We start from the raw sequence: 22,786 nt of genomic DNA, 5'->3' as shown, positions 1-22,786 counted from the left end.
CTCTCTCTCTCTCTCTCTCTCTCTCTCTCTCCCCTCTCCCCTCCCCCCTCCCTCCCTCTCTCTCTCGCTCTTTTTCCCTCATGTGCATAACGCGGTGCAGTGCGCTGGCCGTGCATTTTGTCTATTTTGCGCGACGTTTAATAACGATGGTCGCGAGCGATTAAGCCGGAATAAATTCGTCGGCCACGCGATTGGCGACGAATCTTTCATCAGTGCGTTATCATAATCGGTTTGTTCCCCACCCCGCGGCTTCCATTAACGCTAAATGAAAATGACAGCCAATGGCCCATATTATTAAAATTTAAATATTTCAACGGCAATGTAATTACATGCTCATGGCAATTGGTATTCGATACGGTCCCTATCGATAACTTTATTCTATTAAAAGCATTACATTTTAATTAACATTTGCATCAAGGGAAGAATATAATTTTTTCTACATTTCGTTGCATATTATTTAAAAACGTGTTATTAATGGAATCACAAAGTTAACTTATATACTCTGCAGATAGTTTCAAAGCGAAAAATTAAAAATCATTATGAAAGATTGCTTCTATATTTAATTCTCTCTTAGAAGAGTAAATCTTTAATAAATGTTAATCCTACGATTTAGTCGTTAATCAATATAAAGTTTGCTAATTATATTATATTGTAAAGATGTTCTTCGGGAAAATATCACGACATTTTCTAAAGTTTGGCAGGTAAATAAAACCGATAATCAATGAAGAAGCAGCGAATTTAAAAAGTAGCTCGTAACTAATTTAAAAAGCGCAATGAACAGAAACAAAAAAAAAGAAGAGATCAAATCCTGACGAGCGTACCTTCGTTAACTCGCTCGGAAAAATTGCAGTTGAACGATAAATGAGACCTTTTTTTTTTTTAAATCTTTTTTCAGCACCGGCGTTCACAATACAGGCGCTCTCGACCCAGCCTGACTTTGCCATTTTGCTTTCGCGACAATCGTTAATTAAAGCCGTCTAGGGCATTCGCGTTTCGCCAGACTTCTCACCCGCTCGAGGGTGGCTTCCAGTAGGCCGACCCCGTCTCCGTCATCGACGTTCAATGGCGGTGTTAATCGCGTCTCATCGGATTTTATAAGCTGCACTGCGGCGCAAGCTTAATGGAACTTGCCCTGGAATTTATATATGCTTGCTTACTGAATCCACGTGGTGCATCAGCAGCAACAGCCAAAAAATTAATTAATGCATGACAGATAGGAAGAGAAAAGAAATTTTAGTGCGCAAGTTGGGAGAAGGAATAGATTGTTCGTTGATAATTAATGGTCTTGGCACATAGCGTGATATATTATTGGCGAGCGAAACTTTCTAAATGTGCGAGACATGCAATAGTCGTCGTATATTTGTAGCGGAGCCGTAGCATTCTCCGAATTTTTTACGATCTCCCGTTATTTAACTTATCGCGAATAACTTATATCGCGAGAAATTATTGTTAAGTAAAGTGAAACGTGCGTTATGCTGAACATACATGGAAGTGTACCTAAAAATTTAGGTGCATCGAGAAAAATTCCTGAAATTTGAAAATAAACGAACCAAAAGATTCTGATATTATCAGAATTATATTTTAATTAGAATTATAACAGAGTCAACAAAAAAATTCTATCCATTTTTAACTAGAATTCCAATTAATGTAACCAGACTTTTTTCAGTATAGATACACAGTGTAGATACAGATGTAAAAATAATTTTGTTGAATTATTAAAATAATTATGTAGAATACTCCAACATAACATGAACAATACTGCAAAAAATTCTAACATTTTGGAGTCATCAGCTCTGAGCGTTCTTCATAATTATTTTGATGATCTAACAAAATTATTTTCTAATTTGTTTTTAGCTAAATTATTAAATACTTTGGCAAAACTATGTATAAGGAATGATTCTGCTAAAGCATCTAAAAATTTAGCCTGATAAAAATTTACATAATTTTAATAAATTTGTTTGAACAGTATCAACTAAATATTTACTAAATATAAAAATATATTTATTCGGTACAAGAATCATTAATTTGATTTAACAATCTTTTTTATTAAGTAAATATTTATTTATTATAAGAAAATGTTTAGTTGATGTTTAGTTGACACTATACAACAGTTGATACTATACAACAAATAAATATTTAAATTTATTTATTATATTATATTCTTTCTTACTATAAATATAATTTTGAAAATAATTTTATTTTCAAAATTATTATGCAGAACTTGCTAAAATGTTTACAGCATTGTCTTCAACGTCTAAGCGTTGTGTATAATTATATTGATAGTCCACACAAAATTATTTTTAGATATATCTAGTTAAATTTTTAGATATTTCAGCAAAATTGTTCTTTCCGTGCGTATACTAACAATTTTTTTTCTGTTACTAAACTAAAAGAATACCAAAAATGCGATCATAATCATATTTCACTGCCGTCGAACTCATCTTGATTCACCTCGACTATACGGGTCCTCCGTAATCGTCGCGTCAAAGACGGGCGTAATCCCGCTTTCCTTCTAAAATTAGAATCCACTTCACACGTCTGATCCTGTCCCTCTTACTCCCCTGACGTGGCGTCCGCCTTGGATCGCTACCCATGTTCCCCAACCAATCTACCTTGTTCCCCTTTGATCGTCCGTTCCCTCTTTCTGACTTCCATATACCTTTGAAACAACGTCACTGGACTCCGTAAAGTCTACATACAGGGTGTCCAGAAACGATCTCTTATGTTTTTCACCGGCATAATCCTCAATTGACGCAGACTCTTTTTATTGTGATGAGAATTCCTCTAATTTAAGCGTCCATATTTCGTGTAGTTAAAGATAATGGCAATGAAATGTAATACCGAAAAAATTTAGCATAATAGCGCGTGTAATATTCACGATGCATGTGGGGATAAGCGAGCGTGAATTATTATTCGCACTCTACCGTTATTCTGTCACGCATTTTCTACCCGTGACGATTATACTGAATATTTTATTGCGGTGCATTACAATTGCATAAATGAACAGCACAGAAGCAAAAAGCATTATATTTCCCGCGAGGGAAGTGCCCTGTTGCATTCTAAAATCGGAATTTGCGAAGATGTCTCAGATAACAAAAAAAGAACGGAACGGATTTATCTATCTAGAATCATGTAATTTTTAAATCTGATTGCATTTAAAGGAGAATGGAGTATTCGATCGGATCGAGTTACATTCCCGACAGTTGCCTCAATTTCTAGGGTTGGTTTAAAGATAGCTTCACATCCGGAATTCGGGGTCACTTTGACCCCCAAAGTTGGAATTATATAACTTCACGGGAGGGCGCATCCGGGAGACAACTCGCTTCGCGGCAAGAACAGTTGGAATTCGGCGGAGTAGTTTGCGAATTCCTCGCGTTTTCTGACACAAAGTTCGTATGTAGGCAGCACTGAGATCATTTGGAATAAAGCACGTGTGATGATACAGGTGAGGAAAATGTTTCGGAAAGAAAATAGTACGATAGGAAAATGGTACGTAGGCGATTTATGTGGAATTGAATATATTGACAGAAATTATATTTAAATTTTTTATTTAGAGTGCGTTCCACTTAACGCCCGCAACGCTCGTAGAATCCGTCATTTTATCCTTGTTGTTAAACAATGACAAACGATGCTTGCGAGCGTTGCAAGCGTTAATTATGCGACATAATCTATTTTTTGAGAAATCAATTAATTTCATTTCTTGTGCACACGTTATACTTTTCATAATTATTCAGAAAATAATTTCAAAAAATTCAAATTCAGGATATAAGACATTTAAAACATCTTTGCGAGAATTGTTTAAAAGCCTACAATATATTCATAGTCGGTTTTTATTTTAAGATTGGCTTATATAATCTCTTAAGATGCAGTTGTGTGATTGGGTCATGGCATCTTAAAATTGTATTTATACCGACCTAAAAGATATCCCGATTTGGACTTTATGTTATTTGGGGACCCTTTCATTGGTAATGTGAAATTTTCAATCTTTATCCCGCAATCTTAATCTTCAAATTTTTACAGTTGTTTCGGACTTTATAAAAAATTCTTATAATATATTTATGAAAACTTTAACAATGAATTTTTACTATCACAGAAGTTAGATTATATTTATTTTTCAGATTTATGTGTTTATCTATCAGAATTCACAATAAAAAAATCGTCTACACCTTTAAAGTCCAACATTGTAGGCGGAAAGTTAATTATAGATGTTAGATATCAAAGGTAATTCAATCCCTTAAGTTAAATAACATTTTGCTATTTTTAACTTCCACGTGTGTCAAAATGTCAATGCATTTCTCTGGTTAAATAAACAACATTTTAAAATAAACAGCGTCCATATTAATATATACATTTAATAAATACTAAACTAAATTTGAGTTAAATTTAATACATTTCTTAGAGTTAAATTATTTAATTCCATTCTAATTAAATTAACGTATTAAATAGGAGCAATGGTGACTTATGCATTGTTAAATTCGTATTGTCAAACTGTACCCAATTTGAGTAATTTTTAATTATTTTTATAGATTATAGGAGCCATTGCTCCTATTCAATATATTATTTAACTGAAACAATAGAGTTCGACAATTTAATTCAAGAAAATATATTAAATTTGATTCAAATATAGTTATTATTTACTAAATACAACATTATTTGTGTTATTATTAATGTGGACATTGTTTATTTTGAAATTAACCACTGAAATGGATTGATTTATATTTTGAAGGTTAAACATAACAAAATGTTATTAACTATGATTAAATTATCATTGCTTCTTTAATATCTAACAGTATGGAAATTATTCAAATTAGCTATAATATGATATTATATTTTAGAATTTAACTGTAAAACGAGTTAATCCTCATTAACAGTTCTTAAACATAAAACGCTTTGTATCGAACACTTTGTAACGTTTACAACTCGCGGGAAACTCTTTTGTGTTGATAGACTCGAGTGTCTCTTTCTGAAGTACTCGGCCTCGACTCGAGGCAGGCCGGCGAGTAAATTAGATTACGCTTCGTTAGTATCGCGTCCGCTGAAAAGTTGAACGTTAGCATGGGCGAGCGCGGGCCGAGATTAATTATGCAAATTAATCCGCGTGACGCCGGAGTATTTTGCGAGCGAGTCGTCGGGCGATAATTTACCGTCGAGTTCTATTAGACCGCGTCTGCTGATTTACTCCCCGTTTCCTGGTCAATTACGACGCTTCTGCAGCGTTGCGTGAATTTATTACTCCGGAAACTTATACTCCATGGACTTATCCAAGGCTCGTAAAGATCGTGCTGTGGATTCTCGTCGAGGAAAACGTAATTGCTTCTCTGCTGTATCGAGTCGATGACTCTCCCCAGAAATGCATCGCCGCATGCGTTTTCACGATTGCGTAACGGAGCCGGAATAGAAATTATCGTTGGTTCGTTATGACGTGTACGGTCGGCGTACGGCGGTAGTCACGGAATGCCGGCGATTACTGTAATTATGTAATAAGCGTAACAAAATAACGGGGCCGGTCCGATTTGCATAATAACATCCCAACGAAATAGCCGGCACGAGTCGTTCAGACTCCGCTCGCTCACTCACTTTAATCCGCCCACACACACACGCTTGGTATTTAACACAAAATCACTCACCAAGAACCTTCCTCTAAAAAACAGCGGAAACTGCTCGTCCGCTTAATCCTAATGCTAAAGACATTAATTGCTGACAAACTTAATCAATTCGTGACGCCTGAAGACACGATGTACAATCGAAGCCGTTTTTCGAATCACTCAGCGTCGACTTTACGATTCTCATAAAATATCCGCAGTTTTCCCTTTCTCCGTTAATCTCGTTCGTCGTAGGTAGTAACCAGAATCGTGTGTCTGCTTTCCATTAACACCCGGAAAGCATTAAGTACCAGTAATGGTAATAGAGGCTCTACGATAACAGCAGGTGCACAGATACTCACCGTCATCCCCACCAAGTAGAGATTACCATCTTTAACGCGTCGAAAATATTGATGATATTGTTTCAGTTAGTTAATAACGAATGCCACTCGTTTCTATTGTATCCTAAATTATGAAATTAACTAATTGCTGCGTTGCGTGAGTTACAATCGAATGTAGGTCCGGTTAACAATGAATTTAATCGCTGTCGCATAGCACGGTAAATTGCAGATCGATTTACCGCGAGTTACATCGTGTGAATTGCAATCGAGTATACCTTCCTGTCGACATATTCTAAATTTAACCTGCCATTTATTCTAAATTAAAAAAGAGTCAGTTTCTTTATATTAATAAACAATATCAATATAAAAAATTAAAGATGTTTCTTAAAGATATATTATTATTGATATTTTTTAACAAAATAATATTAAAATCCGAATTAAAAATGATTTCAATAAGAAGTAGATATATATTTTTTTAAATAATTAAGATAAAATGAGAAAATTTTTATTTAAAATTGTATTGTTAAATATTAAATGTTGACCTTATTATATATATGCAACATTTATTTTTATTCGAAAAGTATCAATTTTTAATTCTGCTCACTTTTTGCAGAAACTATATACTTGAAATATCTTTAATAAATAATGACAACAAAATAAATTAAATTACTATTTTATTCTGAAGAAATTAGATTACTAAAATTAAAAATTAATCAGTTGGAAGTGCTGCCGATCTTGAGATTTCTATTTCAGTCGTGCGCTTGGTTTCGAGCGACGATCGTTAGGCAGACTCTCGATGATTTTAAACGCGAGCTTCTCATTGCTGCTGCAACTTTTCTACGCACGATAATCATTGCCTCTCGAGACGTTCTCGAGACGGATATTTCTGTCCTAACCAATACCGTCACGCGAACCTTCAACCTCACTGGCGAGACCTTCGGGAGCTCTATAATGGTACACGGATACGAATAAAAGAAAACATCCGGGTGGTCCATTATCTTGCAAGAGTCATGCCGTGCGGCTGGAAGTCGATAGTTCACGGTGACGTACGGAATAATTATTCTGTTGCGACGCGAGTATACTGAGTGCTGCAAACATTGTTATTTATTTTGATAAGATCTGGCAATGATCATAGTTGTATGTATTACACATACAAAATTGGATATCTATGTGTGACTCATGAGTTGAAACCAAATATATTGGTATTCTCTTCAGTTCCGTTTCCGTTGTCCTGAGAAAGATAGAGAAAGTAAGCGATGCTTTCAACACCGTGTATACGCGAGTCTGTCACGGCTTATATTGACGTGCGACCACGCCTCAGATCGTATCTCAATGCCCTGAATGGCCAGTTAGAAATTAGACTAGTAGTTATCGATGATCGAAACGCTTCGGTTGCACAAGTGTCTCTCGCCTCGCTCAAATGAAATCAGTGATTTTTTATTGTAATGTTACGCAATACGACACAATACGAAATAGACAAAGCGTCTATCAAAAATTACTTGGTTTCCTCAGCTCTTTATAACATGATAACGCTCATCGACGAGAAAATAAAAATAGGAAATTATTCCCCTAGCATGAATATAATATTAGCCAGGCTATATAAATTAAATGGCAATATATTTTTACCGGTGATCTGTAAAGACTACGTCTCTACTAAGAAGACGGACGTTTGATGAATGGAAATGTTTGTTGGCCGGCGCGCGCCTTTCGCAACAGAAATGCCGGCAGAAAGAAATTCAGTCGCGATAGCGTGAAGTATGAGGAAATTACGGTGAAACCGACATCACGTTGCGAGTCACATGCATGCGCGCGCGACGCGTCCATAAATCCCGGAAATGGAATCCTATCCACCGGTCCGCGTACCGTCTTCCGCAAGGACTCCTTTTTCTTCCAGGACACCTCTTTCTCTCCGGTAATACCTGCAGGACGTAATCGGTGATCCCCAGAAAGTCGGTGTGCTTGATAAGTCCTGCCACGTCGGGCTTTGAAAAAGCTCCAGCAGTCTGGAGACCGAAAAAATGGCGACAGAGGAAAAGCGTGAGGGAAGGAGAGAAAGAGAGCGAGCAAAAAGGAGGAGAAAAAAGACGAAGGGAAATGATAGAAAGAGTAATGTTCCGAGAGGTCTTGCCAGGATGCCCAACCGTTGGAGATTATCGGGCTAAACTGAAATCCGGAGCGAAGGCGCTCGTAAACGCGAACGAATCGTCCTGTCCAGGAGGTTGCAGGGTGTTCTCCTGCAACCGCCAATAGCTTCGTCCTGGAGATATATGCCGGCAAAGGGACTAAGGGCTAAGGACTCCAGCGATAATAGTCTTACATGGATGTTAGAGAGATCGGTGAGATCAGATCCGCATAATTCTCACGTAGGAAGAACATTCTGCTAGAGATCCTCAAGTAAGAAATTGGACACCATTTGGACAGCTTCTGATTGGTACGCTATTTTTCAGGACCTACTAAAGACAGAAGAAGATAGATATAAGATAGAATGAGATGCGATATTTTATTCCGTCTTATGCATTATCTGTCTCATTTTAGCTTAAGAAAGTTTTGAAAAATATGGCGGACTAATTATGTATGATGTTTAAACTTGACTATGTATGATGTTTGAATTTCTACATTCCACGAACTCTTCGTGCTTTCGGCAACGTAATTTTTGTACCGCGATCGATTATTGCTGCCGCTGCTACAATTTGTAATGCTGTGTGAAACGCGCAATGCGCTCTATTAATATTCTATTGATCCCGAGACATTTAATATTCACACGTTTATTAGTATTCGATATATCGCGGAGGGAACTGCCGCGGATGCAATCGGTCGGATATCAAATATGAAAAGCGCGGTGCCGCAAAATAAAATGCAATCCGGCGCGGATCGATACTCCCAGTATAAAAGCAGCCGACCTTTAAAAAAAAACACGCGTACATTTTTTTCTTTGTGAAAAAAATTTCCACGCTCTAGACGTTGATTCGTTTTTGATTGCGTTTTATCGTGCAAGTTAGATTAGAGTCTGGCAATACGCGAGTTGATGCACCAAGTGAGTAAAAAAAAAAACTGAAAATCTTGCCTGGAAGAGGCCGATTTTAGAAGAAAGAAAAAGCGGAATTTTCGGGTTCCATAAAAAAAAAATAGACTCGTAAAGTTGCAAGAGGGGAATAGTCGAGGTTTTTGATAAACAAAAAAACGTACATCTTTCGGCTTGGAACTTTATTAACCGCGTTTCCATGACAGAACGACCCGCGACCAATCATAAAGATTTACTGGTTGCGGTGCGTAAAAAAAAGAAGAGAGAAAAATATCGACGAAAAACATGGACGATTTATAATAAAGGGCCCTGTTGTGGACCGCGAGGATTTCACGATGGCGGCTCGATGATGAAGCGATATACGCTCGGTAAACGTCAGACTTCTGGTAGCAAGTGTGTTTTAACGCTTATTCCCGTGAGATGACGAAACGATCTTGTTACTTCCAGTATAAACAGGTTTTAGAGGCGATTTGCCGGGGTTTGTCTTTATAAGGCGGGACGAATCTGCGATCGCGAAGGTGCTCGTTATAGACGTTAAGCATGAAAGGCATTAAATCATGGGAGTACGTGAAGGAAAATTAGCGGCGTAAACACACGCTCCTACGAAGGGGCGAAATTATGCAAGTGGAGATTATCTTGTTAAATGTGAGATTACTGTGTTTAAACTGCGAGATTTTACGGAGAAACGTGGCATTTAAAAAATTCATCTAAATACGGATTAACGCGAGGGTGAGAAATTCCTCGACATTATTATGGCGACCGTGATGAGATGCTATTTCCTAGCTAAGAACGGCGATGAAACGGGAAACGGGCACTATAGTTTACTGTGCCTAAAGCAGACGTTGTTACTATCTAATAAAGTTATACCACGTCCGATAAAAATTTTACGACACTAATAATACACGCAGAATTTTTCGCGCTTTTAGTATCAATAGTTTACATATCAATATCAATTTATCCGTAATAATTTGTCAAACACTGTAAATTTAAAATCTGTTTCTAATTGTATAAGCGTAGGTGTAAGTGATTGTAATTGTAAGAATTGACCAATCACAGTCGAATGTGAGGAGAATATTCGAATAATCAATTTTTTTCTCTCCTTTTTTTACGTACTGATCGCAATTTGTAAACTTATACAATTGATCACAGGTCATTCGCAAGAATCTGTGTGAAACGCACGATTAATAAAGTATATATAAAATTTTTTTTAGATTTTTATACGGGAACAATATAAAAATCTACTCTCGATGCTCGAACACTCAGAATGGAAGATGCAAAATTCCACATGGCAGACGCAGGGTTAAGAATATAATTTTTACATATTCTTCTAGCTAATTCCATTGGCCTCTGTACACATTAAAAAAAAATTACTGTAAAAAAAAATTGACGAAAGATGTGGGTTTAATATAAATATAGAAATCGGTTAAATCGTGAAATCCTCATACATTTTATTGCGCTATTAGAGATTAAGTATGCATTTTATAAATTCTAAATATTTACATTTTATTTTTACATTTAAATTAAATCAGTGTATAGATTAAGTCAATGGCTTTAATGTGAATCAGAGCACACTAATGTGTCCAACCGAATTTGCTGTAAATAATTTAACAGAAAGAAAGAAGGACAATAATTATCTCAGAGAAAACATTGTAAACTCAGTCTAACTATTTCTGAGATCTTTCTCACGAACGTGACTCAGTTCCTTTCATGAATTGGCTATTTGTGGGAATTGAGTCATTTATCGGAACATTCTCGTCACGAAGCGTGCGTAGATCGGCGTCTTTCAATCGCCGCTTGACCTTGCTTTCAACTTTGCTTCAAGTCTTGGGAACTCTGTTTCTTTTGATTTTTCTTCTTCTTAACGAGCAAGAAACAATAAATCTACTAAACTTGGCGATGTATCTCGAAAAAATCCGCACATACTTTCTAATTTATTATTAGAGTTTCTAATTTATTATTAACTCGTCCCGTTTTTTCTCTTACATTTTAATTTATTACTTTCTATATTAAATCTTTCTCCTCACTTTCCTCCTTTCATCCTGTCGTTATCCATTTTACTGAATTTCATTTTTTATAAATTCAAAGTACGTATATTCCTATTTAAATTCTGTTTATGTTTCTACCTAATTTACATTTTGTTTTATAATCTAGTTCAGTTTTTATTCTACGATTTACCTCTTTTTATCCCTTTTCTAATCATCTTATCTTTATTACTAAGTAAGCCTTAATTATAGCAGCAGCTTTGCTGACATATATCTTATCTTCGCGTATACATTTTTTATTTATACTAAGGATGCATCGAATATCTGGAAAGTATCTGATATTATCTGGCAATTTTTTACTATCCGGATAGCCGGATGTCATTAGTATTCGGGAATATATCCGGTAGAAATTTGATAATCATTAAATTGTTGATTTTTTCTTATACAAATGTTCTAAAAATAAGTATGCATATTCATGATACTATAATATCTCATTGTTGTTAAAATTACAATCTTTTTCTCTATAAGCTTCCCCCTTTTTTTTTTAGAAGACACTTTCTATCTTTCGATATCCGGGATCCGGTAATTTTATGATCTCATGCATCCCTAATTTATACTCTTTGCAATTATCCGAATCATTCAAAATTAATCTAACGTGCAGTAAAAATTATTACGATTTACTTTTGTGTTATGTGCTTCACATTTTTTACTTCACTTTTTCAATTATATGTATTTTATTCTATATTGGTGGTATGAAAATTTAGTGATTTGTAAATTAATGATTTTTGCAAGAATAATAAGAATATTCTAATAGTAGTTTAATTGCAAGGCTACTGAATGTATTTGGAGAAACCACGAGCAAGTTCTCTCCGAAGCTCTCGAGACTTCCTACCATCGGATCGGCCAGAACTTAATTAAACCTCGGTATCGCCAGCCACTCGAAGGGTGAAAGAGCCGTAGGGAATACCCCCTTAACTTCAACAAAGCCTAAGCGATTCTATGTGTTCTAGGTAGCCAACCTATCAATAAGAGACCAAGCCTATAACTCCATAACACGTTATGGAGATAAAGCGGATTCAAATAGATTCTAGCATCGGCCTGTCCATTCGCAATTCTCGGGGATGATTTCCACGGAACACGTTTACCAATTGCTCGTCGACAAAGTTGATTTCTGTCAATCAGGCCAAAAAGACGGCGAAAATGACGGCGGCTTCGTCGATACCACAGCGATCTGTATCTGTTTCGATGTATAACGTGTATTCGCGTGTACTTGCGTGCATATACGTATGCGTGTATATGTGCGATGGTAGCTGTGCGCTCGAAATGGGGTGACGTTGGCGGATGAGCGCCGCACAGTGGTCGAGGGGTTGTGCCATGGGGCAGAGACGTGAAGGGTGGGTTGGGTGGTTGCTGGTAGTGTGTATTGATCGAGCGAGGAGAGGAGCAGCTCGACTCTCTTTCTCTCTTTCCCACTCTCTCTCTCTCTCTCTCTCTCTCTCTCTCTCTCTCTCTCTCTCTCTCTCTCTCTCTCTTCCTCTTTCACTTTGCACCGCACTCCGCACGAACGTTCATCTACCTACACGATGTTTCGGCCGTGCGCCACTTTTTCCTCTCTGGGCTTTCTCACTTTTTTCCCTTCTCTGTCCCTTTCCTTTTTAACTCCCTTCGCGCAAATCACCCCTCGCTGATGTCCACGTCACGGTCGATCGGCCGTTGTTTCTGCCGATCGACAAACACCGACAGCGAATTACATACACCCAGGAGAGCCGATTCCGACCTCCTCGACACTCTGCAACCGCTACGTGTTTGTCTTTCCTTTTCTCACTCTCTGTTTTTCTCTTATCCGTGGTGAAACGTTTGTCGGATTCCATTAATGGGGGAGAGCCGATCGTTACTGTGTGAATACACTGACAAAATGCAGGGCACGTTAAGGATCGAAGGATTTGGACGAATCCAAAGATATAAATTTCTTCGAAAGATGAGCCGTTATTATGACGTCAGTATTTAAGTTACTTTGTGTGATTATTTTTTTTAATTTCATAATGTGCTTTTTTATGCTTTATAATTACGGAAATGATTTCTTTCTGTGTCTCGTGCCTTACCTTGACAATTTAATTCACGTTTCCCTGAAAAGGCCGCGATTTATGACGATAGTAATGTAATCAGAAAATAATGATCCACGTTCTCGAGCAGAAACCATAAAATTACGAATACTGTAATCATAGTGCCGGCAAGATAGACACGAGCGGAAAAGGGGAGAGGGGGACTTACCGGCGTAATTTGCGGCCCAGCCAGGTGCGTCAGAAGTTGCTCACCTTACGACCTAATTGGGTTTAATTACATCTGACTGAAAGTTACGGCGATGCGCGCGTGTACGCCGGCTGGATTACAATTACCGCCCATGGCAGCTGATTTAAGTTGTATCGCGATCAGTTTATCTTTACTCCTTGCCAGGTAACGCGATATATTGTTAATTTCTAAAAATTTGCATGTGTATACGCGTGTGTTTGTATAACACAAATAATTAAAAGAAATTTGTTAATCCTTCATTGACAATGTGAAGTTTTTCATCACCCTTCATGCGCAATCTGGTTCTTCAAACTTTACCCTTCATCCGCAATCTAGGTCTTCAAACTTTAGTATATATTTTTGTATTGTATCAGATTGTATAAAAATTGAAAAATTCTTACATACACGGAAAGAACAATTTTGTTAGGTCAAAATTCATCAAAATAATTATGTAGGAAATTCCAATATGATGAGCAATACTGCAAAAAGTTTGGGCATTCTAGCAATCAATTTGTCCTACATAATTATGTCGATAGTACAAAATTACAAAATTACTTTTTAAATCTTTATCTAACGAAAACTGTTCTTTCTATATAAAAATCTCAACGAGTTTTTACTGTAAGAGTTACTATCGTAAAAGTTTTAAATATATTTTATTTATTTTTTTATATTAAATTCTCATAAATTTACAATTAAATTTAAAATAATTTAAAAAATAAATTGTGTCTTTGAAATCCAACGTCAGTGGAGAGTTAAGTTTCAATCCCATCAACGTTTCTTCTTTTTTTTATATATTTATAGACATCTCCCCATTTCACAAGATGTTTCGTTATCATATTGCCATCTTGATTTACGATCATTCGAGACGAATCTCAGTGTTTCAGCCGCTCAAATTGACCGCGTCGTCGTCCATCCAGGCGATCATTGATCTCATAACACTGTACGGGATACATTGATCGATCGATGCGCCCGGTGTCAATAACCCAATATTCCAGATACTACACAGTCGCAATACCGTCAATCCTAGGATTAACGGCATTAATAATAACGATCCTCGACTATAACGTTATCGCGAGAACCGAGTTAACGTTCCTCCAAAACGAATTACGTCAATGCGTCAATATCGCGATTTCATTTCCGATAAAACGCTCATCGGTTCGTTCGATTTAAACCTGATCAGGATATACGACATTACCGGAATTAATTAATAACGCGTTTAATAACCGAGCACGTCACGCCGCTCATAATGTTTGTAATTCGATAGATCGTTGCGTTCCGATTGGGCGGAACCAATGTATCCGGAGATGAATGCCAAAATAATTCCCCGGGTGTTAATTGACGATGGAATTCCGGCAGACACATTCGATATCTCGTCGATCGTAGAGATCCTCAAGTAAGAGATTGGTTCATATGTTTGGTCCAAATTTTATTTTTTATTTACTTAAGATAGAAGGAGAGTTACAGATTATGCATCTGTTTTATTTCATCTTGCAAGTCCTAAAAAATATGGTGAATATGTATGGTTTGATTCGTCATATTATTCAATTTCTTTTTAGCACTAATTAAAAGTTGTCTAAACTGTCCAATTTTTTATTTCTCTAGAGGATCTCTAGTTCATTGTTCTTTCACGCATCTTAATATAAAATACAAAGGTATTCTCTCAAAACTTTTGGCAAATTTCCAAGACACCCCTCATACCTAACCCACATATTTTTGCAAAATTATCGTTTGGCTTTGCGTACCGTACGTTGTTATTGTTCACATCGTCTTTTTTGTAAATTCAATTATGTTTTACTCTTTCTTTTTATAGAGATGCCTTTTCGATTAATTATTTTTCGAAAAATTATTTATTCTCGTCTTTGAAAAGCCTTTTTCGATCACGCTCGATTTTCTCGCCATTGCAACATGCGGAAAAAAGTTTGAAAATTTCTTTTCAAGCACGCGTTGCACACGCACAGTTGGTAATTTTCTTCTGTTACAAGCGACGAGAAGTAGGTTCACCAATTAGCAGCACGTATAAGAAATTATTCCGATTATTATCGGATAATTAACAAAGTCGCGAATACCGAATGTGTATCGATGCATTCACTCGATTCTTAGGTAAGCTATTTAAATGTGATACAATAATAGCAGAAACCCAAAAACTCTTGTTAATGATCGTGCAATCTTTGTTAAAGGAAATTGAGACTGATCGCCGATAATACGGAAACGACCCCTGCACGAGAGGGTGGCAGAAGGGTTAAACGAAAGGGGAGAAGCAATAAGTGTCATGCAGCTGCACCTGCGCGACACGGAGTAAAATTTTAGACTCTCAAAACAAGAAACACTTCAGTAATTTTATTAATCATAAATTTTTATAAAAATTAATGAAATTGCTTACCATTTAATTTCTTAGGAGATTACGTATAAAATAATACCTTTTCGACAAAATTATGACATCTAGTCGATATAATATCAATATAACATAAAATTACAATTATATGATTCTATCAAAAAATTAAAAAATTTAAAGGAAATGATACCGTTAATGATACCATTCTCCTTGCGCAAACATTTTTCTTTCCGCTTACCCTAAACTTTTAACATCGAAGTCCTTCGTGCGAAGTAAGTCAAGTCGATACCGAGGAAAAGTTTTCGCTCACAGACTCACGTACTTGGTTATAATCCTGCCGATTAAAGGCCTCGAAGTCGAGAATCCGTATTCCTTGAGTACGTTCAAAGGAAACGTGGCCCTTAGGTACTTCCTCTAATGCCCGAACGATACTCAAGAGAGGCAGCTGGCGTTAGTCAGCAAACCGCTCGACTAATCCCTTAATTACTTCGACATGGTTAGCGACCCTGTACTAACCACATCGGTGCCTGGTACTGTTCTCCGATCGTTAATTAAAATGCCTTCCTTGCACTCACACGATTCCCATTCGCGAGAAAATGCGTGCGTAAGAGTGCATCCCAGACTAAGCAGACATAAAATACGTAACATTTTATTTTAACAGCACTTCGAATCGATTTCATAGATATTGCACTTAGATTGTGTCATACAATTTATAAATGTGTCAAGTCAAAATATAAAAGCTTAGATATATATCCACATAATAAAATACCGAACATTGAAAGTTATTAATTATTTAGAATTGAGAAAACAATGTATCGTGAAAATAACATTAATTGCACTTAATTAGAAAAAATATATGTAAAATGGAAGATCGGAAAAAATATCTGTAGAAATATATAATAAAGTTTACGCTGAAAAAAATGTTCTTGTTAAACCAGTAAGAATGATGTTTTGATGAAACCAAACAGAGATTCTTATAATAATCAACATTTATCAAAATGCCATTCTTGGCCCTTTTGTTGGTTTAATTAGAATATTTTTCTCAATCTAATAATTGAGCGTTAGAGCTCAGCTCAGATTAAACCTTAAATCTCTCGAATCCCTTAAATCGCTCAAATCTCTTTATGGCGAAATGATATAATATGAAAGCGATTCGAATGAATCACGAAGGGAATCGCGTCGTTTAAGGATTAATAAGCGAGCAGCGCAATCACGACAGACATTGCCATTATCTCACTACTACGATTCATTCCCCTTGTAATGCGTTGCATGAACAATGCTGATTCAGGTACGGCTGCGAGGGTGTGGCGGAGTCCGCTCTCGTCGACGACACCCTCAATGGGAATCCCCGCTCGTCGTCTACGTCGTCGTCGAGCGCGATCCTGCCTCAGTCTCACGCCCTTCAGTCGGGATCCGCGGGATCGATCGACGCTGCGGACACTTCCGGGTCGAGAAAGTACGTACGAACACACCCTCGTGGTCTCGTGATACCCCATCCCTCTTGCAGATTTTGATCCGCTTGCCATCACCGTCCCATCGCTTCTCTTTTGTGTGCCCAAGTTGTTGCTTCTGTTTGTTTCACTGTAACGAACGGCGTTCTCGTCGAAATGAAACGCTCCCGTTTTCTCGTAAGCAATCCTATGCAGATTAAAGCCGCTGTTTGTAGACGATGTATTCGCATTATCGCTTACGGGATGCTGTACAGAGTACTACGAAGGGATGGAATTGCGAGCGTTAAATCAGGAAATCCACACTGGCGTCCGAGAGACACCACTCTGCTTGTTTTGATTAAACTACGATATTGTATTGCATGTTTTCCATTGTAAAATTATTCTTTCTTGTTTTTTTTATAAAGTTGCCTTTAGAGCTGCTCAATATTATTGTATTATTATTTTATAATATTATTGATGTTTGCTTTAACCAATTCAAAACAAATAGTCTGGAGACTCAATATATTTCCAGATCAATAATATTGTACAATATCAAAATATTATGCAATAATATTGATCAAGAATCGCTTATGAAATGTTGGATTTATTTTTTAAATTAAAATAGACAAAAATTTACAGATTATTAAACATCAAGATCCATTTTAATCGAATATAGAGTTTTTCTCTTTTTTTATGTTATTCATTTATCGATTCCTTTTCTATTTATTATTATTTATTTTTGAAACACGTGACTTGTTCCCGCAATTATAGTATATTTTAAGGCGAAATGCATAAGAATGCATATCACGGAGCACAATTTCCTGCAATTTTCGCCGCTTGTACTTTCAGTATACAGTATACATCTCTCTTGGTTTCTGTACGTCGATCGAAGAGTAAAATAAAATTTCTCGTTGATAGATATTGAACTTTCGAACTTTCGTATTACAAAGTAAAATAAACTTTTTAAAGGCTAGAAATTTTGTTTTTTTCTTCGTATTTTTTTTTTTTCATATCGTTTTTTTCTTTGTTTTAAAAAATATGTAGCACTCTGTTCATGATAAATGAATAGCTGGATCAAATGCAACAGAAAAATGCGAGTATTGACTTGTGCCAGGCTTGCTTTGTATTATACTGGCCTCCGCGTAAAATTGTTGTCACAATCGCATTTCTCTATGTTACGTTGTTGCAATGTGATAAATGAACTATGTTGAACAGTTCTGAATGATTATGGACCATTGGCTGTCCTGCAATCACATTATTGTATGAAGTCATATAGACAAAGCAAATAACGAGTGACCGAGCATGAATGAACAACGTGCTTCAATAAGTTCCAATGACAGCAATATGTTCGCAATGCGAGTTTATTATTTGCTTCATCTAAGGTAAACGTCCTAATGACCGGACAAGTACCTACTATGTCCTTTTATACAAAATTTTATATATTTGTTTATATTAGATATTATTAATCTTAAATGCTTTTTAAAATATAATATTATAATTTAATTGTTATCCTTAAATACAATTAAATTATAATATTGAATAGAAAAGCATTTCGAAACTTAATAATAATAAATTTTAGTGTGTCCGGATACAGATACATATCCGGTCTCTGGGACGTTTAACTTAATTTTAAATTCAAATTTCAAATTTTTTTCATATTTTTTTTTAACTTAAAAATTATTTTGCGTTTTATTTGTAGAATATATCAAGTGAGAATACCCTTGAAATTTTATTCTCTCTTCACAATTTATCCTTAGTTATTTCAACATTGTATAGAGTCCTCGGTTCCTCACGAGCGCACGGTACATAATTTTATATCGTTTCCAACTACGAAAGCGTAATTTCTCTTCGCCCTCTCTCGCAAAGAACGTTTTATTTTACAGCCGCCGTAAATAATCTCCCGCGGCCGACTCGTGTCGCAGTTGACTTCGATTAGCACGCGAGGATTTCTCATGGTAGAGCGATAACGGGGACTCTTTTGCGATGAATCGATAGCGCGGTTTACGAGCGACACGGCACAGCCGATCAGACGACTTAACAAGCGGAAATCAATTTGTCATTCTACCGTACCATGGTCGATGACGCGATCTCGCGAATACTTAACAACCGAACGGTTCCGCGAGAACGTACACAGCCGGACAACGACGCAAACTGCTTATTTCGGTGATCGTGATTCGCCACGAAATGTCGTGAACTGGAATTCCTCGAAGTCACGCGAACGCGACCACAATCTCGCTTCATGAAGTTCCGCGATATATGACGAGGGGAAGAGAGTGAAAGACCAGAGAGAACTTCAGTTCAGAATATCGCGTGACCACCTTATGAGATGAATTTAAACAAATCAAACGCAGTCAAGCCAGGAATAGTAATCGTCGTTAAATGAAATTTTTGGATTCAAAGCAAACCGATAAAAATAACTGGACGTTTCTTCGAATCTGCATACCGCTATGATGGAATTTGAAGCTTGCACTGTATGTTATATCGTTAGTTTCCTTGTTGAACAAATAAGATTTATAACTCTTTATTTTCGTTGCGGTTCTTATAAACAGTTGTATCAATTTTTATTGATGCTAGCCTTGATTCTTTATTTTTCTTTTTTGTATCGCAAATGCACGTAAAAAAACGCAAGAAGTTAAAATATGTTTATAAATGTATATTTATGGCTCTAGGGAAAATGTATCTCTTGTGCTAGTATTTTTTATTGCTTGTGATTGTATGATACGAAAAATTATGAGTATGCTTGTTTAAAAAGCCAGACGACGCAAAGATTCTCTAAAGTCTTAGATATCATAAAACAGGCAATAGAAATAAGGAATAACAGTCTACGTTTTACATGGCCCTTAATCGAATTTAATAATATCTGTATGAAACTGATCAATCACAGTCTTCAGCGGAATAGCTATGATCAATTATTTCAATCTCTCAGAAAATATGTAGTGCACAGTACATGGTTTCTGATAGGTTGGAAATTGTTCCTGTTTCCTGTTTCTATTATCTTTTTTCATTTTGTGTAAGACTTTAAAGACGTCTGAATTCTCAAGACTTTTACACTAAGACGTCTTTTGGATCAAGACTTATATTGCTTGACTATTCAATGGACGTTGCAGCGATAGCGCGACTGAACCGAATTACGAGGTGAACTGAAACTGAGGTTTCTTGACCCTGATTTTTCTTGGCTTTGCACTACAGTTATTGCGAGAAACCCGACAACGAGACCGCAGAGATGGGCGGCGTGCCGCATGTGGAGGGTGGCCTGAATAGCGAGCTATACGCAGTGCCAGTGAAACGACGACAGCCAAAGGACCAGAAGAACAATGCGATTCTGCAGAACAATACCCAGGAGAAACCGACAGACATGGACAGTACCGATTCCGAGGATAAGGACGAGAATTTGCCGCCGGGTTGGCAGAAACACGAAGGTAGATATTGGAGTAGAATTGCGTCAAATAGATATAAAAAAGAACTTGTTTCAAATAATCAGACAATTGCTTCAATCATTTCTTGTACTATGACACACAAAAAAACTTTGGCAAATCAACATTTGGGATTTGTTACATTTTGGATTTGCTCTTATTACTGCCTTATTCTCTGCTGTGATTAGTCGATTTGCTTACTACTTCCTATTGTTTTACTATCTTGCGTTTTTCCTATAGTTTTAACTGCAATAATTTTTGTAATGCATTAGGAATTTATCATCTTGAGAAATTGTGTCAAATCTATTAATTTTACATTGAGATAAAAACTAATTGACGTAGAAATGGAAGGAAATGTTAATGTAGAGATAAAACTTTTCTAGATTCTAAAAAATTGTTTTCGAAAGTCAAGCATTTTCTCAAAAAGTTCCGGACAATCGAGATATTGATGCTGGAAAAAACTCGTATTTAACGCTAAATGCTGTACGATTATTGATTCACAATAGTAATGAGTACTATTTTCGTACCTCATGTTTCCGGAAACGTGGCAAGGATTTAGATAATATTGATAGAAAAGAAATTGCTAAAGTAAAGAGATAACATAATATATACAAAAAAAAATAAGTTAAAAATATTATTTAAGCAAAGATATATAATATCAGGTTTTTATTTTCTCAATTTTCTTATCTTTTTTTTATTTATGAAAGTATATTGACAAAATTGACCGATAATTAAAGTTATCGCGACTATTATAAATTTTGGCTTTCGAATTTTATTAACGATCGGATCTAATGCTATTTTAGATGAGAATGGACCTTATTATTGGCATGTGAAAAGCGGAAATATACAGAGAGAACCGCCAGAGGCTCCTCTGCATTCGAAAACGGAGGCACGCCGAAGCCTCGTTAAGGATAATGATAGCGTAAGTAAATAATTTGTCAAAACATGTTATAATTTATTATTATAAGATAACAACGTAAATTATTGTCTAAATAAATTATTATACAACGTAAATTATATTAGTACATGCACTATTGATTAAGATTATATAACATTAGTTCAAAGCTTTCCATTCGATATCATAATTTTTGTTTGCAAATTATCGTTGCAGATAAACAATTTTCACACTTTAAGCGGTATGGTGAACACAGTGACTCGCAGCAACACAAGCTCGGCTCTGGATCAGGAATTAGAGAACAAGAGGAAGGTGGAATTAGCGCTCAAGTAAGCAAATCTCAATTGATTTACAATTTTTTTATGATTACCATCGATTCATCTTTATTTTTTTCTTTATTTTCTCAGACGAAGAAGCTATCCTGCCAGAGCGGACTCCGAGGGTAGGGACAAGCCAATCAGATTTGCTGTGCGATCCTTGGGTTGGACGGAGATCGCGGAAGAAGATCTGACACCCGAGAGAAGCAGCAAGGCTGTCAATAAGTGCATCGTAGATCTTTCACTCGGTAGAAACGATCTTTTGGATGTCGTCGGACGATGGGGTGATGTAAGTTCCTTCACAAACTAAGTAGGTTAAATGCATTATTAATCATGAATTTATAAATGTACGAAATGAAAATATAATGTCTCAATGTACTAAACAAATGATAAGATTCAAACTGAGCGATATGATTTGTAAAAAAGCATATTTAGAACTTTTTATTCCTTAGTAGTAGTTAGCGATATACTGATTTCGATTTTACTACGGTATAAGCACGCGATGAGAGATATGTTACAAAATATTTCAGGGCAAGGATCTATTTATGGACTTGGACGAGGGCGCGCTCAAACTGATCGATCCGGAGAATCTCACTGTACTTAACACTCAGCCTATTCATACAGTTAGAGTTTGGGGCGTAGGAAGAGACCACTGTCGGTGAGTAAATTATTAATTATGTTTAAATAAATGAAGGCACTGAATTTTTTGTCGAAACATTACAACTTTTAAAATATAGAATTTTATACAATAAATATTAAATATATTTATTCTATTAATTATTTACATTGTTTTCATAAATGTCTGCTCTTTTTTGGACGGATCTAATAGCGAAAGGTAAGATATAATACAACGAATTATCGCATAAAATGAAATACAAAGTAAAATTAGAAGAAAAATTCTCAATCTGTCGATTCTTAAATGCGTATTGCTTTCAGGGACTTTGCTTACGTAGCAAGAGATCGATCGACCAGGAAACACATGTGTCATGTCTTTCGTTGCGACATACCGGCGCGCACAATTGCAAACACGCTTCGTGACATTTGCAAGAAGATAATGATCGAGCGTTCTCAACATCAGAATCTCGCGAAACCGGTGGACATCAATGGCCGAACAAGTCTCGCAACAAGACCTACGAATCTGCCCACTGAACATCGGCGTTTCCACAGAAACGGTCAGGCACTA

General features: G+C 36.3%; 1 protein-coding gene across 1 annotated transcript in view; it reads left to right on the top strand.

Annotated features, from left to right (window-relative positions):
- Window positions 1-22,786, top strand: part of LOC108689927 (protein Fe65 homolog) — a 161,859-nt gene that overhangs the window by 135,100 nt on the left and 3,973 nt on the right. Inside the window, exons 5-12 of the mRNA XM_018196908.1 lie at window positions 16,837-17,004; window positions 20,168-20,397; window positions 21,195-21,313; window positions 21,503-21,615; window positions 21,694-21,892; window positions 22,134-22,261; window positions 22,433-22,438; window positions 22,540-22,785. Of these exons, the coding sequence (XP_018052397.1) occupies window positions 16,837-17,004; window positions 20,168-20,397; window positions 21,195-21,313; window positions 21,503-21,615; window positions 21,694-21,892; window positions 22,134-22,261; window positions 22,433-22,438; window positions 22,540-22,785 (1,209 nt within the window). The remainder of the gene's footprint in view (window positions 1-16,836; window positions 17,005-20,167; window positions 20,398-21,194; window positions 21,314-21,502; window positions 21,616-21,693; window positions 21,893-22,133; window positions 22,262-22,432; window positions 22,439-22,539; window position 22,786) is intronic.

The sequence above is a fragment of the Atta colombica genome, unplaced genomic scaffold, assembly GCF_001594045.1.
Source record: "Atta colombica isolate Treedump-2 unplaced genomic scaffold, Acol1.0 scaffold281, whole genome shotgun sequence".
NCBI classification, from domain to species: domain Eukaryota; kingdom Metazoa; phylum Arthropoda; class Insecta; order Hymenoptera; family Formicidae; genus Atta; species Atta colombica.
The sequence above is the reverse complement of the archived record's forward strand: the minus strand, read 5'-3'. Positions and strand labels throughout refer to the sequence as shown.